This window comes from Entamoeba invadens (genome assembly GCF_000330505.1).
Source record: "Entamoeba invadens IP1 unplaced genomic scaffold scaff_1105074726547, whole genome shotgun sequence".
Taxonomy (NCBI): domain Eukaryota; phylum Evosea; order Mastigamoebida; family Endamoebidae; genus Entamoeba; species Entamoeba invadens.
Window position 1 is genome coordinate 62,088 of NW_004191693.1, and position 17,352 is coordinate 79,439.

The 17,352-nt window shown below is 37.1% G+C and overlaps 5 protein-coding genes across 5 annotated transcripts; 4 read left to right on the top strand and 1 right to left on the bottom strand.

The window, feature by feature from the left end:
* Window positions 1-3,220: 3,220 nt before the first annotated feature.
* Window positions 3,221-9,206, top strand: EIN_212950 (protein serine/threonine kinase, putative; the record flags this gene model as incomplete). Its single annotated transcript, XM_004183373.1, has 2 exons — window positions 3,221-8,839; window positions 8,895-9,206. 2 exons carry the CDS (start codon window positions 3,221-3,223, stop codon window positions 9,204-9,206), a joined length of 5,931 nt encoding a protein of 1,976 aa, XP_004183421.1.
* A 92-nt stretch (window positions 9,207-9,298) lies between these two features.
* Window positions 9,299-10,495, bottom strand: EIN_212960 (hypothetical protein; the record flags this gene model as incomplete). The annotated part of the gene is made up of 1 exon (XM_004183374.1): window positions 9,299-10,495. The coding sequence occupies one exon, from the start codon at window positions 10,493-10,495 to the stop codon at window positions 9,299-9,301; it is 1,197 nt and encodes a 398-aa protein (XP_004183422.1).
* Window positions 10,496-11,084: 589 nt separating this feature from the next.
* EIN_212970 (palmitoyltransferase ERF2, putative) lies at window positions 11,085-12,010 on the top strand (the record flags this gene model as incomplete). Its single annotated transcript, XM_004183375.1, has 3 exons — window positions 11,085-11,645; window positions 11,692-11,874; window positions 11,921-12,010. 3 exons carry the CDS (start codon window positions 11,085-11,087, stop codon window positions 12,008-12,010), a joined length of 834 nt encoding a protein of 277 aa, XP_004183423.1.
* Window positions 12,011-12,591: 581 nt separating this feature from the next.
* EIN_212980 (formin 2,3 and collagen domain containing protein, putative) lies at window positions 12,592-16,546 on the top strand (the record flags this gene model as incomplete). The annotated part of the gene is made up of 6 exons (XM_004183376.1): window positions 12,592-14,347; window positions 14,398-14,613; window positions 14,707-14,778; window positions 14,829-14,897; window positions 14,949-14,996; window positions 15,042-16,546. The coding sequence occupies 6 exons, from the start codon at window positions 12,592-12,594 to the stop codon at window positions 16,544-16,546; spliced, it is 3,666 nt and encodes a 1,221-aa protein (XP_004183424.1).
* Window positions 16,547-17,050: 504 nt separating this feature from the next.
* EIN_212990 (SNF7 family protein) lies at window positions 17,051-17,315 on the top strand (the record flags this gene model as incomplete). Its single annotated transcript, XM_004183377.1, has 1 exon — window positions 17,051-17,315. A coding segment is annotated over one exon (265 nt), but the record flags the coding sequence as incomplete, so codon positions are not given.
* Window positions 17,316-17,352: the final 37 nt, after the last annotated feature.

The window sequence follows — 17,352 nt, forward strand, 5'->3', positions numbered from 1 at the left end:
AAAGTGTCTACACAAAAGAAATATTGGGAGAATGATATTTATAATAATGTATTTCAAAACATCACAGAAGATGAACTCGAGTTAGCAATTAAATCCATCGCTAAGTGGAAGGCACCAGGTTTAGACAAGATTCAGGGGTACTACATTAAATACTGTGTCTGTACACATGGAACACTACTCGACATCTTTAAGAGATGGTACAGGTTCCCTGATGAAATTCCACAAGAAATGTTAGTAGGCAGGACAGTATTAATTCATAAAGGTGGAGACTCTAAGAATCCAGCCAATTACCGGCCAATCACATGTCTAAACACAATCATCAAGATATTCACTTCAATTCTAAGAACCAAAATGATGAAGCAACTAAAGTCAACTCCTGCTGAGAAGAGACTTGAGAAGAACCAGTTAGGATGCAAGAGGTTCACATATGCATCAAAAGAAGGATTATTACAGAACATTCTTTTCCAAGCTGCCTTGAAGAAAACCAACAAAAGTATCTGGAAGCTTACTACGACATCAGAAAGGCGTACGACTCGGTCAACCATGAATGGCTTTCTAAGTGCCTCCAATTCTACAATATCCCAAGTGAAATCATTTTTCTAATTGAAGAAATGATGAATCGATGGAGAATATCTTTGACGTATAATGGAGATATTGTAGGGGATGTTCGTGTGAGGAATGGTATCTTACAATGAGACTCACTATCACCACTGCTATTTTGTATCTCGATAGACTGCATATCCAAGACGCTCAACAAAACAATCAAACCAGTACAGATACGGTCCAAATTGAATGACACTACGATCGAACTCGGTCACACCATTTATATGGATGATCTGAGAGTCCTTGCTCCAACAACTCAGCAAATGGAACGGGTCCATAACATAGTGCGGATCTTTTGAAGCAATGGCTATGGAAGTCAACAAGGCCAAATGTGGTGTAGCTGCTCGAAATGGAGAAACAATCCCAGATAATATGCAAGATGTCCCTCGAGTGAATTCAGAAACCCCGTACAAGTACCTTGGTGTTGAACTGGACGACCATGTAGACACACATGCGTATTGCACAAGAATTGTAGAGGGGATAGAGGACTGTATGAATAGGATAGTATGACGAAACCTGAGCGCTGTCAACTTTATAAGAACCATTAACGGCGATATCATATCGAAATTGAGATATGGATACAGCGTAGTACCATGAAGTTGGGGCAGTTAGACCAACTTGATGGGAAGATCAGGAAATTTCTTGTTGATCAAAACTTAAATGGTAAAGGACTAACCAAATACAGACTGTATGTCTCACAAATGAAACTTGGTTATGGCCTCATGGGTTGCAGGGACGAATGTGGCAAAGAACTAATCCGTGTGTTCCTCAAATACATTTGGCATAGCGACTCCAACATAGCAGATCTGCTTATACACACACGCGACAGTCCTTGTAATCTGTTCAAATGAGCGGTTAACTGCCTCAAAGCAAAAGTAACACAAGATGAACCCGAGAGATTCATAGAAGAAGAGTCCAAAAAAGGCAAGTTTCTTGAAGCAGTTTTGGAGTTTATCAGATGCAAGATCGATGACTTCTACTTTGAAAAATGGAAATCATTGGGCCAATCAGGAACACTAGCCAGAATGTTTGTCCATAATCAATGCGATCAAAACACATCTGGACGAGCCTGGAAAAACTGCAATATCAAAAAATCTGCATTCCTTCAAGTGGTGAAAATGCAAGAGAATGCATCATTTGTTGGTCCAAGAAGGGTACTTATCACAAAGAAACGAGGAGAAGAAAAATGCTATTGCTGCAAAGATCTAGTAGCGACAATCCCGCACATACTCCTCAGTTGCCCAATGACAAAAAATCCCAGATCGACAGACACAACTGTGTCTGCAATATGATCATGTAGGCTTACTAAAAAAGCTAAATATGACAAATGCGAACATGGATCTGGCAAACCCACCAAAGTGCCTCGAAGACGAAGACAAAAAGAACATAGTGATGTCTGAAATGAATCTTCTTGTAGAAGACAGACAATTGTTTGCCAGAAGGCCAGATATATTGGCAATGCAACGAAACGAAGCGAGGGTATTTGATTGATGTCACAATTGTGAAGGATGAAAATCTTGCCAGAACATACTCAACCAAAATTGGGAAGTACTCGATTCTAGCTGAAAAACTTAGGAGAGACCGAGATATGAAAAATGTATTAATAATACCAGTTGTAATTACCATCAGCGGCCTAATCAATAAACTGTCCGTTGAAAGACTTGAGAAAGAACTCAAAATCAAATTGGATTACAACAAGCTCCTTCGACATGTTACTGTGACATGCATGTAAAACTTAATGAGTTACATAAACCATGGAAAGGCATCCTTTGAAAGTGAACACTCACTGGATAGCCCAGTACATGAAACTGGAAACGGGGAAGATGAGATGGTTCAGAAAGAGGACTGCTCGGAGTCATGTGAGCCTACCGAAGAGCTGGGCGTAACATAATTGAATTCTTATTATATTATTTTACTTTTCATATACTTTTAATATTTTAAGATGTTTGTCTGTTTAACCATATAAACTAATTTTAATATGAAAAATCGAATGTGTTATATTTTCGACACCGAAAATGTTATTACAATAATACCAAAACAATTTTAATCTACAGATTGGATCTTTAAATTGATAATAATTAAAAATAAATTAAAAACTATATTTTTATAGTTTAAAAAAAAGTGATTAATTAAAAGAATTAAATATAAAATTTTCTAAAAATATAGGTTTATATTTTAATAATTATTTTTTACTAGTTTAGTTATTGTTTATTTACAAAAAAATTTCTTTTGGACTTTTTTTTTATATTTTAAACCGAGATATTGTAAAAAAAATATGATATAAAATAAAGTTTAATAAAGTCTAATTTGTTTTAGATAATAATTATAAGTTCAGTCTGCATGTTTTATCAATAAACACCAATCGAGTATTACAAAATAAACTAACAATATGCCAATTGAAAAATATTAATTTTTTAATAAAAACTTTTTAATAAAAAGGTGAAAATTTTAGCTGACTTTTCAATCCCGTCATAGTTTTAAATAAACTAATAATATACTTAAAAGAACCATTATAACTGTTTCATTTGAGACTTTTCCAAATTCTCAAATTGAACTATAAGCAAAAACGCGAAAACATGTTTTTCAAAACGAAAAAAAACTCAAAACACTTAGTGCAATGAAGAGCAAAACTCTTCTATTATTTCTTTTGTTTCTTTTTTTCAGGCTTATCCCATGTGTAGCTTCGCTGACTTCTTTAAACAACTCAAAAACGGACGATCAATCAATAGTAAAACAATGGTGGGGCGAATGGGATGAGTTTAATATAGAGTACCGTAACGGCGATTTGTGGACATATGACAAAACAAATGATTACCGTGGGTGGTACATGGACTTAACAATCACATCCAAAGACTCAGAAAATTTTATCATCACAAATGAGTGTTGCGGCAAAGATCGTAACAACCGGTCAAACAACTTTTTCACGTTCCACAACACTTACACGCCCTATTACTACAAAAATTTCGATTTTTCGAATGTGATTGAAACAGACAAAGGAAGAGAGACACTTAATATGACATTTCTCACAACAGTCAAAGGAGTGACGCACTACTACTTCACCACCGGTGAGATGCTTGATGGATCGACCTTCAATTTTGGAGGTCGGTCTGTGATTCCAGCCGGGTCTGCTTTACAATTTGATGTCTATGCCAAAAAGATGTATATTCATGTCATAGAAGGATACTACGAAATCATTCAATTGGGATTGAGAATCACCCCAATACCCCTAATCATCGTGTATGGAAATTCAACAGTAAGACCCGTCTTATATAACGATTTTGAAGGCGTTCTTTATTTCTTTGCTTTTGGTGATGAGTTACCAGAAACAGGAGATGTGATATCCAGTATTAATAACCCCAAACGCTTGTACTCGACATATAAAATTTGTAACATTGAACGTCGTGCTCGTGTTGTCATAGCACAAAGTGGACAAAATCTTATAGAAGATTGTACGTGCACGTACTCAAATTTCGAGTATTTAAATTCTTATGTGGATTGTTATGAATTGAGTAAGTATCGGATTTTTAATATCTCAGCTTCACAAGACTCTTTGCCCGACCAACAAGACTGGAACTCTTTTGTAATCAACGAAGACGTTTCATTGACTCTTCCTAAAACAAATCACCTCAATTTCTATGGCGACCAAACGCTTCCACAACACTCATTTTACTTCTCCGGTGCAATCAATTTCCAAAAAATTATTATACAAAAGTCCACAGCATACTACGACTTGGGAACTTTTACTTTGTCAGCTGTCACCATATCAAGTGACGTTGATAACGACGCTGTACTCTTTCGAGGCATTGCGCGCGATAGTGATCACATCGCGTCTCTTGGGATCTCAGAAGAAAAATGTGGAGACAAGACCCACCGATTTGTACAACAGACCTCGAACATTGGGTGTAATTGCACACAATATAGTGACGGTTCTTTTATTCAATTTGACTGCGACGATGCAACGAAACGGCCACAAGACAATTTACTCAATTTGAATTTGACGTATAGCTATGATGGTGGCAATCAGAGGAGGTATTGGGGTTCAATATTTTCTGTCCTTTCATCATCGTCATCAAATCCTGAAGAGGAACTTGCCATTTCAGGTTCAGAAATATTTGTCACAAATTTATGTGATTTTAATGGCACCCATAACTTGAGAATCAAAGGTTCGTTGATGTGCAGTGAGTTGATTATAGGAGGAGAAACCCATATAGTCGTGGACGAGGGTGCGACACTGAGTTTCAACAAACTGACTATTATTGGCGAAATACCCGATAATTTGAATAAAAAGGCTCTCATTGAAGTGAAAGGCACGTTAGGTATTACTTCTGCAATATCAGTGGACTTCGACGCAGTTACTTCAAATAATTGTTTTGAATTTGCAACATCAGACTATCAATTTGATATCAGTCTCAACTCGTTGAAAACGCTCACAAGAGGAATTTTCGTTTATAACAAACTCCTTAGAATCTGTAAATTGGATACTATTAATACAAATGTTGACTGTGAAATCAAAGACAATCAATATGGCAAGTTCGAGTTTCAACAGTGTCCATGTTCTTCTAGTGACAAAAATACTTTTAATTGTAATGTGTTCACTAATAACAACCAAATCGATTTTTCCAAAAATCAACAATTAACAGGAGCAACACTTGTCGTTAAAAAGGATATCACAATACTCAACATCAAGTCAATTGAACGTTTGAGTACAAGTGGAGATATAACTCTCGAGATTCAAAGCGCGAGTTCTGCTACAATTGAAAATATGGTATTTAATGACGTAAGTCCTCTTATTGTCTCAAAGTGTGATTTGGAAGTATATGACACTGTTGGATTCAAATATAAACCATCGCAAAAATTGACATTTTCAAGTGAGTCAACCATCATAGCAGACTTATACGAAGAACCGACGTCATCTCTTGTACTGAGCGCATCGGTAAAGAGTCTTTCGTTAAAAGCACTCTCACAATCACAGAATAAGACAACACCACTCTTCTCAATGAAATCCACCTCAGATGTTTTAACTGTGATGTTACTCCCAACAACTTCTAATGTCGATAGAATTATTTTAAAACGACTTTCCAGAGAAATTGAAATAACCCCATCAAAGAAGTCGGAGTATTTGTTCGAGTGCAGTGGACAAGCACTCATCGTGTATAACAATCCATCATCCCCCTCTTCCTGTGCAACTTTGGGGTTGTTGTATCGTTCGTGTTTTGCATGTGGTTCTGGGTGTTATAATAACGAAGAAGCTTTGAGAGACTACTCTTGCCCATGTTTACAGACAGAGAGTCAGTGTGTTATTCAATTGGATGGTAATCAATTTGACCCAACGAACGACCTTACTTATCTGGTCACACAAGACACTTCCTTCGTCTCGACGACCTATTTACGAAATTTCAAAATTGTTTCTTCGACAAACCAAAATGTTATAACAATCAACGGATGGAACATGTTTGTCAGAGTTCTTGGTCTTGAAGGGTTGAAGATTACTGTGGCCAACGGAAAGTACGACACACTTTCCGTACAAGGTCGCTTTGGGTTTGTTATACCATCAAACACATTTACAAACAAGTTAAAAAGTGCTTCAAATCACACGAAAAGTACTTTCAAAAGTGAAGACTACGTGACGTTCACAATTTCATCAAAAGAGTATTGCACCGACGTGTTGATTGGCGGTTCGATACAGTGTATTCGGTGTGGTAATACTTCACCAAACTCAAATGGTCTTTGCAACCAACGAGGTCTTAAAGACAATTGTAACAAGTATGACACTGATGGATATTGTTCCGAATGTGATGAAGGGTTCTATCTTAAAGGTGACAAATTCACTAACATTCTCTGTGCGACGTGTGCAAGTGTTGATGCAAATAACTGTCTGAAGTGCACAAGTCGGGGAAAGTGTTTGTTGTGTAAAGATGGTTATAGACTCACCAATAACAAGTGTGAAGCTGTAGTCAATTGTGCTGGGTATGTTTTGGGTGCGTGTCGTATGTGTTCCGAGGGGACTTATTTATCTGCTGGTGAATGTGGCGAGAATTGTAACACTGATTGTTCAGTTTGCTCAAGTTCGACGAGTTGCCAAGTTTGTGACGCAGAAAGTAAATATTTTATAAAAAGCGATTTGACGACATGTAAGACGGATAGCAACGCCATTACAGTTGGCTATAATAATGTACTTTCTTGTATAAATGGATTTGTAGTTACCAATGGAACATGTCAATCGTGTACACCAAATTGTGAGATGTGTGTGCGTGATCAATGTATAAAGTGTGCTGGAGGGTTTTCTTTGGTGTCTGGTGTCTGTCAAACTGTTTCCAAATGTTTACTTGTGAGTGAGTCGAAATGCAAACGGTGTGATATAAATTATTATGTTACATCAAGTGGTTCTTGTGGGCTTTGTAGCAATATCAATTGTATTCATTGTCGTGATAACACGAGTAATTCATGTGAGCTCTGTTCAGACACAACGAGTCTGCTCAATGGAGATTGTTTTACGATCAGTGAGGATGTATTCCCCCATTGTTCATTTTTCAAGAATGGGGAATGTCAGTCTTGTGATGTTGGGTACGTTTTGATCAAAGACGAGTGTAAACCCTGTACGTATCCGTGTCTTTCGTGTTATGGAACACAAACAAACTGTCTTTCATGCGACAGTACGCACTTTTTACAAAACACGAGTAGTGTCACAAACATCTGTTATGATCTTTCCATCTTAAAAGAGACGTGCAAAGTACCAATAGGGCAGATGGGGTGTGCTGTTTGTAAAGATAGTTATTATGTTGAGAACAATGTTTGCAAGGATTGTACCGCAAATTGCATACAGTGTCACTTTAACACCTCATGTGAGAAATGTGATGAGAACTATTTCTTGTATCAAAACGATTGTAAGTCGTATGAAGAGTTGACAAATTGTGAATTAAAAACCAATATTGGCTGTGCCAAGTGCACTGATGGTTATTTCGTGCAGAATCAATTTTGTACTCCATGTCATTTAAAAACAGACAATTGTGCTACGTGTGGGTCTGGGAGTTGTGATAGTTGTGAGACTGATTATATTCTCACATTAAAGCATTGTGTCTATTTGAAAGACGTTTCTCAATGTTTAGAAGTGACGAGTTCGAAGTGTACGCGATGCTCGTTTTGGTATTCTGTGTCGGACACGGGGTTGTACTGTGAAAAGGCTGTTGTATGGTGGGTTATTCTCTTAATAGTTCTCTTCTGTGTCCTTTTCATCGCTCTTTTCGTTATATTAGTGATGTTCTTAACGCTTTTTGTCATGCGGAAGACAATGAAGAACAAGCGTCCCGACAATGTGAATTATTTCTACATGCGAGATACTGCCATCCGTTTTGAGAGCATTGGTCGTAGTTTCCTTGTTGTCGACAAGAAGGTTCTTCAGTTTGCGTTGACCAATGACAATGAAGTAGCTATCCCCGTCGGTAAAGTTGCAGAAGAAAAGATCTGCCTTGGCAACACTGGTAAAGAAAAGTTGAAAGTTCAGTTCACAACCAAAGAGGATGACATTGCCAAATTTATATTAGAGATATATCCTGAAATGGCGGTCTTAAAAAGTGGAGAGGCGTGTGAATTCCAAGTGAAACTGACCCCACAGTGTACCTGTAAGATCAACGAGAAGCTTCAAATAGTTTCCGTTGATTTAAGAAAAGGTGTAAATAACACGGACGAAATAGTAATAGAGACGGAGACACAGATGTCGACTCGACTTGATTATGACGAGCTGATACTTGATAAGCAAATAGGTGAAGGAAGTTTTGGGACAGTCTATAAAGGGATGTTCAGAAACAATCCCGTTGCTATTAAAATTATGAAAATCCCCGATGATACTGACGCAATGGAAGAATTTGAGAAGGAAGTTGCGATGTTAGACAAATTCCGGAGTGACTTTGTCGTCCATTTTTATGGCGCTGTGTTTATTCCAACAAAGACGTGTATGGTCACTGAATTTGCGAAATATGGGAGTTTGATGGCGATGTTTACAAAGAAAAAGAAACTTGATTATTATCTGCGAGTGAAGTTGATGATTGACTCTGCAAAGGGAATACAATACTTACACACCAATGGTATAATGCATCGAGACATTAAGTCGGACAATATCTTAGTGTTTTCTGTCGATAAAGGGATTCTTGTGAATGGCAAGTTGACTGACTTTGGTTCATCGCGGAATATCAATATGATGCGAAGTAACATGACCTTCACAAAAGGTATTGGAACGCCTGTTTGTATTTTGATATGAATATCTCTAAATTAATAAATTAATAAATCACAAATAGATGTACATGAGTCCTGAAATCTTGGATCAGTCCAAATACAGTGAGAAAGCAGACATCTTCTCGTTTTCCATAGTCATGTTTGAGATCTTCCATTGGGGAAATCCATATTCAAAAGATAAGTTCCCATTCCCTTGGAATATCGCAGAGTTTATCTCACAAAACAAACGATTAAGTAAACCATCAGACATGCCAGATTGGCTTTTCGATTTGATCGCAGCCTCATGGGATCAAAATCCTTCGCAACGGCCACACATCAATTCGATTGTTAATACCCTTCAGGATAACTTGCCTGACTGGACTAAGAATAAATAATGCTCGTGTTTATTTTATTAGAAATATACTATACTTTTATTAGAATACAACCGTTGTGTTGGTTCAATAAAGAACAGAGAACCTTAACAGAATCAATTCTTCAATTTTCTCATAAGTCTGCTGATTAACTTTTCTTGCTGCTCCGGACCTACAGGAGCCTCTTGCACTCTGACCGTCTCTCCTTCTTTGAAATTTTCAACCTTTTTGTTTTGGACTTGGTCGTCGCCTTCCCGTTCTTTCCCAAAGCCTCTGTATATCCTATACTCATCTTCATTGCACAATTCAATTTTGACGCTCTCAACCTCCTCCCCTCGGACTTTTCTGTGATACGCAGCAACTCCACTTTTGTCCCAGAAGCTCTGTGGTGTTGGTACATACTCATCGAGTTTGACTCCATCAACAAAATGATACACAGAGGGCTCTCTTGTCTTGAGAACATCGACCAACTCCTTGAATGTTTGTGCCAAGAAGTAGATCTTAGGGATCTCTGGCATTTCCCCTTTAAAAACAGACTTCACTTCGACCTGTTTAATCTTGTTCTTCCCATTAGCAAAATACTCAGCTATTTCTTTTCTCGTGAGTTTCTCTTTCTCGTCTTTTGTCATCTTGTCGAAGCCATCGACCGCTTCCATTCGAAGTGTGATTAAGTTCATTGCGTCCTTCATCCCAACTCCCTCTAACGACCCACCGATAATAACATCCCCAAGTGAATCAGCCGAGATCAATGGTACAAACTGGCCACCTGTTATTTGTGCAACGGCTCGCATTAAGTCTCTAAAGTGTCTGTAAATAGATCGAATGGGTTCACAAGCGATCGAGTAGACCTGGATATCTTTTTGAACAGCCTTCAGCACGACTTTTTGGAAGTCGATCCCACAGGGGCACCCATCAGGAAACCCGTCGTATTGGATATTAAATCCATGGGGTGGCGCGTCACATATCCAAATGATTATCTTCGCTGCATATTGTCTGAAATCGTATTCGACGGCTGTGGAAAACGCACATGTCACACTCTCAGGTCCGTCCATTCCACCTCCATAAGCACTTAACTGTGCAATGTCGTTATAAATGTCATCGGAAGTAGTCTTCCAGCCGTACTCTTTAACAGCAAAAGATGGTTCAATTGGTTTGTGGTCTTTGTACTCTACCAAACTGAATCGAAGATCAATGTTCTCGGACGTCTGGATTGTTTCAACTATGTGGCGGATGTTCCGTTTAGCCGATTCGAGATATTGTCCCATCGAACCAGTACTGTCTACCAAAAACACTAAATCCAATTGTTGTGTCATTTAAGCTTTTTTTTACAGTTGAATATATTTTAAGTTCAGTAGTAGTAATAACAATACTAATTTGGCGTTCGTATTCTATTCTTTAGCTTTTTTTTCCCTTCGAAAGTGTTGAAACTATAAAAGTAATTATATGGAATTGTTTTGGTAGTTTTGTTGTAATTTTATATTTCAATAATACTATTTTGCATTTGTTTTCATTCTTTAAGTCAATTGTAAAGATATCAATTCATTTTATTCCCAAATATACTTTTTTAAAAATTAACTTTATAAATTATCATGCACATTTGGGTGATTTGTTGAATAACTATCAATTTGGATTATTTCCTCAATCTTTTTTTATTAGTGTATTTAGTTATATAATTTTTTATTTTATAATACATTTTAATTTGACTTTTTAACAAGATGATAATATAATAATACAGTTAACCATATTATTAATAATAAAAATGATAATTTAAATAGAATTAATAAAAGAATTAAAAACATACTAAATATTATATTAAATATATTTTAGTAAGTATATAATACTCTACAAATTTCAAAACAATCAAATCAACAAAAAGAAGTTCAAAAAAAGAAGTGAGCCACTATGGACGATATTCCACATCCTTTTTATGTTCACCTAAATTTTGCAATAACTTCGATTAGAAACATTCACTGGTTCGCGCCAGTTGTTGTTGTATTGATTGAATCAATTTATGTGTTTTACATTGCTCCATCAAATGGAGTTACAGAAACCCCATTTGGAGTGTTTTTGGTCAGTTTTGGTGTTACTCTAACTCTCTTGTTTTTGGTGGTGTACCTCCTCATCATGACAAGGAAACCACATCACCACGAGCCACACGCAACGGAAGAAGAGAAAAAGGAGGCATATGACGTGGCGATCGAAGCAGAAGCAAACAACTGGAATTGTTATGATGTGGACAAACGTGTGAGGTATTGTGCGGTATGCAAACATTACATGACGAGGCGGACGTATCATTGTAAAGAGTGTGGTGTATGTACCGAATTCAAAGATCATCATTGTGATTACTTTGGGTTTTGTATTGGGAAGCACAACCTTGCGTTATTTTATGCGTTTTTTCTTACATTAACAGCACTGTGTATCTATGGTTTTGTCTGTTTTGGTCATCTTTTGTCTCGTTTTGAAGTTTGTTTTGTTTTAGTTTAAGAAGTGTAGTAAAACTCACTTGCAGTACACTGGATTTTCACCACTTTTTGCATTGAAAATTCTCGGCCTCATTTATATACTTTCTGCTCTTGGAATGGGTATTTTCCTTTCTTACTACTTTATGAAGAAAGCCTTTACAATATTGGCGAAAGGGTGTACACAATTTGAATATATGTTAGAGGGGAGAGTTTCTGTGAAATTAGTGAAAGTTTGTTGTGTTGATTGATTTGTAAAAAAATAGTGTTGACAATTAGTTGTTCTCTTTTCATCATCTTACTTGGTGGGAAATTATCAACATTTTCTTTTTCGAATTTACAGACTTGGATGAACAAGCTAATGGATAAGTTTCACTTCAAATCAAACAAGTTAAAATAATTTACTTTTATTGAGTCTGTATCTACTATTTTTGTTCTATTCTAAATTTTTTAATTCTAAAATAAAATTATAACAAATTATATATTAAATAATTATCAAACTATGATGATTGTTATATTTTCACACAACTCACTCCAATTCTTGTATCATAATAAAATAATAGACTTTATTTGTATGTATTATTATTTTGATACTATTATTTTTAATACATTTTTCGATATTAATAGTTTTTACACTTAAACTATGATTTTACTATTAATTTCAAAGAATAATTAAGTTCTAAATATTTAGTTAATTTCAATTTATTTGACCTTTTCCCGATATTTTCCTTTATAATATACCTAAAAAAAACATAACACATTCCCATTTCAGTTTAAATTCTAAGAAATAAAAAAACTCAAACTGCTGTATTTAGCATCAAACTCCAAATTATTATTAGAAAAATAAGTGAATTGGAGTAAAACTATCAAACTATAACAATTAAACTATACTATTAACATAATTAGAATTGGATCAATTAAAAGGAGTTCTATAAAACTTAAAAATTAGTATGGATAAGGTAGCTCACACCTTTAAAGAAACCGAGACGGCGACATCCGACAATGTATGTGTCCACTGCAACAAGACGATCAAGAAGAAGCAGAAAGTATTTGTATGCACCGTCTGTAACATTTACATTCACAAGAAATGCATAGACAAGTTCCGAAAGGATCCCACATCTTGTCGTCGACCAGTCAAGCACGAGGACGAGATGCCACCTGATGATGTTATATTAAAGCGCTTTGAGGAGTTAGCCAAAGACATGAAGTTAGGGGATATCAAGAACATTCCGATAGCCAACCAATGGAAAATGGTTCAGGAGTTTGACAAGAAGCAACGCAAAGACGTTTACATTCAACAAAATGCGGCGCAGAAAGGAAATTGGAAAGTTGCCATTTCAGAGCCAAAGTATTTGTCAGAGTATTTGGTCGACCATTGTGACATTGAAGTTCTGAAAGAGATGGAAATAGTAACTCGGTCCTCTGCCGTTAGTTACCTATCGACATTTGTTCGAGTCGGTGGTGTTACTAACTTATTGAAACAATATGAGAAGATCATCAACAACAAGGAAAACACTGAGCAAATCATCGACGAGGAACGAGCGTTTTGTCAAGTCCTTCGTTCTGTGTTTTCAGAACAAGATGCCTCAGTTGCGTTGATCGAGTCTGACAATGGGATTGAGTTGATTATACGAGGCCTTTCATCGACACGAATTACGCCGGTCCATCAATACTATTTGATGTTGATATTAGCCTTAACGTCATCTATGTTACAGCACCCATTACAGAAAGAAGTATACTTAGGTGGTGATCTTGCTGTGATCAATGGCTTTGCCAAAATGGTGACTGATGGGTACGACACAAAGCAGTTTGAATCGTTCTTTAAAGTCTTTTGCAAGTCGAAGGATACCATGTACCGAAAGGCAGCTATGTTGATGATAAACAACATATTAGATCAGCCTGAATATGAGCAGAGAGTTGAATTAAGAGGGTATTTACTTGACCTTGGAATAGTCGATGAATTGAATAACTTGAAGAAAGAAGCTTGGTCCAATTCTGTGAAAGAGTTGATGGATTATGTCGATGACTTCTTTGAAAATCAAGAGGCAGATAAGAGTGAATTTGCAACGCGATTTGATGATTTGAATGAAAAGGTCAATTTAAATAAGACGAGTAACATCGAGAAGTACATTAGTGAGAGAAGTTCAATGTTTGACTGTTCCGATATTGTCAACAACATTTACAAAGAGATCATATTCTCTGTTAAAGCCAACAAAGACGCGATGAACACTGCAAAGAAGATTATGATTCTTACCGAAGTAGTCAGACAAATCAATTTACAGTCAGGTAAAGTGTCGAATAAAAACACTGACGATGGCAAATTGAAAGCAGACGAGATCTTCGATCGAATGAAGTTGGAATGGGACAAGTTGACATTCAGTGAGAACGTTCAAGGCAATTACAACACGAAGAAGGCTGAATTGGATTCATTAATAACTCAGTCCAATATTTTAGCTGAGAAGTTGACTGGCGTCGAGAAGGAAATTGCTGATGGTGAGAAGAACAATTTGAATCAAATGCAGAACGTCAAGAAAGATGAGAAGAAGAACGACGATATTAAGAATGAGACTAAGAAGATTAATGATGAAATCGAAGCTATCAAGAAGAAGATCGATGAGGTAAAAGCTCAAATCGCTGCAAAACCAAAAACAGTTCAAGTCGAAAAGGGTGCAGTTGAGGCTCCACCACCTTTGGCACCACCGGGAGGTTTGTTACTTTCTCTATACTCATTTGATTTGGTAAAAACTAATGATCAGGATTAGCACCACCACCAGGACTCGCTCCGCCGGGAGGTCTTGCGCCACCTCCAGGATTAGCTCCACCTGGTGGACTTGAACCCCCAGGAGGAATGCTCCCACCCCCAGGTCTTGCTCCTCCAGGTGGTATGTTACCGCCACCAGGTTTAGAACCACCAGGAGGATTAATGCCACCACCTGGACTTGCTCCACCGGGAGGTATGATGCCACCACCAGGTTTGTATTTAAAGTTCATGATATTAAGTTGAATAGTATTTTATAATAGCATTGTAGAGGAGTTTAATACTCTCGAAATGATATAACGCATAGGATTAGCGCCACCAGGTGGATTAATGCCACCACCGGGACTTGCTCCACCGGGAGGTATGATGCCGCCACCAGGTTTGTTATTACTTCGACACAATTTATTATCAAGTATCAATAACATATAGGTTTGGCCCCACCGGGAGGATTAATGCCACCAGGAATGATGCCGCCACCCGGTCTTGCACCTCCAGGAGGTTTGTATATATATTAAATATACCATCAATTATATTGACACATAGGATTAGCCCCACCGGGAGGATTGATGCCGCCAGGAATGCTTCCCCCACCAGGAGGTTTGTAACTATTTGATAATTTGAATGCCATGTATTAATATTTAGGACTTGCACCACCAGGTGGTATGATGCCTCCGGGAATGATGCCGCCCCCAGGTGGATTAGCACCGCCTGGTATGATGATGCCGCCAGGAATGATGCCACCGCCTGGGATGGGTATGCCAGGTATGATGGGTGGGTTTGGTGCTCCACAAGTGTTGAATGGATTAGTCGATAAGCTTCCGAAGCCTGAAGGGAAAGTGAAGAACTTCATGTGGCAGAAGATTAATGACAAGCAGTTGAAAGGATCTGTCTTTGAGAAGATGTCCACCCTTGGTGATATGCAAAAGAAATTGAATTTGAAGAGTTTGAATGAGTCGTTCAAAGTAGTTGAGAAGGTGAAAGTAGTTGAGCCCGAGGGTGGTGCCAAAGAGCCCAAAAAGGCGGGACCAATTTGTATTTTAGACGCAAAGAACAATCAGACCTTCACTATTTTGTTAAAAGGGTTTAAAGGGAAGACCCCCGATGAAGTCTGTAAAGCAATTAATTCGTTGGATCAGACCGTCTTTGAAGAGAGTTCGACAATTAAGACGATGTTAAAGTTACTTGAAGATGCCAAAGAAGAGATGGGGAATGTTGAAGAACATATTAAAGAAAAAGGGACTGATAACTTAGGTACTGCCGAGTTGTTCTCTCATGCCATTTCGAGTGTCACTAACGTTGTATTGAAGCTTCAGAGTTTCCAGTCTAAAATGGAACTTCCAGTGAAGTTAGATGAAGTTGGACCAAACATTGTGTTAGTCACAAAAGCGTCGAGTGAACTATTGAAGAGTAAGAAGTTTGTGCATTTACTCGAAGTGATGCTTCTAGTTGGTAATTTCCTCAACAAAGGTACAGCAAAAGGGAATGTGACTGGGTTTAAGTTTGACACGCTTGGAAAGACTCTTGAGACTAAGACCGGCGACAACAAGAAGACTCTTTTACACGTCATGGAAGGCTATGCTCAAGAAAAATTGAAGGAGGAAGTTATCGGATGGAATGAAGAACTTCCTGATGTACCTTTAGCCGCTAAAGTCCCTGGTGCACAGTTTGATTCTGACATTAAAAACCTTGAAAAGATGTACAAGGAAATTGAAACAGCTGTTTCTAAGATACCCGATGATGGATCGCCCTTCATTCCAGTAATGAAGAAATTCCTTGAAGAGAATCGAGTGAAGCTTGATAAGGTAGCAAAAGACTATGAAGAGATGAACAAAGAGTTTGTCGAAGCAGTGTCCTATATGGCCCTCGACAAGAACAAACCGCCACCTCCCGAAGAGTTCTTCTCAACACTCTCCAAGTTCATGGCTGATTGGAAAAGAGTTGGTGATGATAATCAGAAGGAGAAGGAGAAACTCGAAAAAGAAGCAAAGAAAGCTGCTGCCAAGAATGCTAAGAAAACGACTAAGAAGGTAGCTTTAGCAGCCATTCCTGGAGAAGAGAAACTCGGGCCTAAAGCTGCTGCATTCAGCAGTGGGTTGGCTAAGAAGTCAACAAAGAAGAAGGTAGTCAAAAAGACGATGGACATTTAAGTCTTCTTACTTATCTTCTATTTCACTTTGAATAACTCTTTAGTATTAAATATAGTAATGTATAATAACTGACTTGGTATTATTTAATATAATATATTTTATCATTTTTATAATTCATATCTAATGAGAAATATTTTCGGGATTTGTTTTTTTCACATGATTGTAGTATAGTAAAAATATTATATATATTTAGTATTTCAAGTCAAACATCAACACAAAAATCTTTATTTATTATAACGGAATAATAGTTATTTTTTTTAACAAAATAACACATATTACTCCACAAAAGAAATCCGATAAAAACAAATCTGTTTTTAGCAGTTTTTGTTTTTAACATTTTAATTATAATATTTTAATTATAAATACTTATTTTTTCACAACCAACCAAAACACACTTCCAAAAACACATCATTATTCATACTAATACAAATAATAATAAAAACTATACATATAAACTATTTTTCATCATAGGCAAAACTGTTATAAAGGAACAATATAAGCAGAATGGGAGTCTTGTTTTCCAAACCCGATGATACTTTTCAACAAGTGCAATTTGAGGTTCAGATTCAACGCGATGAATTGGTGAAAACTGAGAAGAAATACACTCTTGAAATCACAAATTATGGGAACAAAGCAAAGGAACTGAACAGAGTAGGTGATAGAGAGAATGCACTCCGAGTCCTTAAACTCAGAAAAATCCGACAGAGGCAACTTACAGAGGTGACAAACCAGCGGAACAACATAGAGATACAGGTTTGTAGTAGCTTTGGTGTTCTTCTTTCCTCTGCAATCTATTTAATATAATA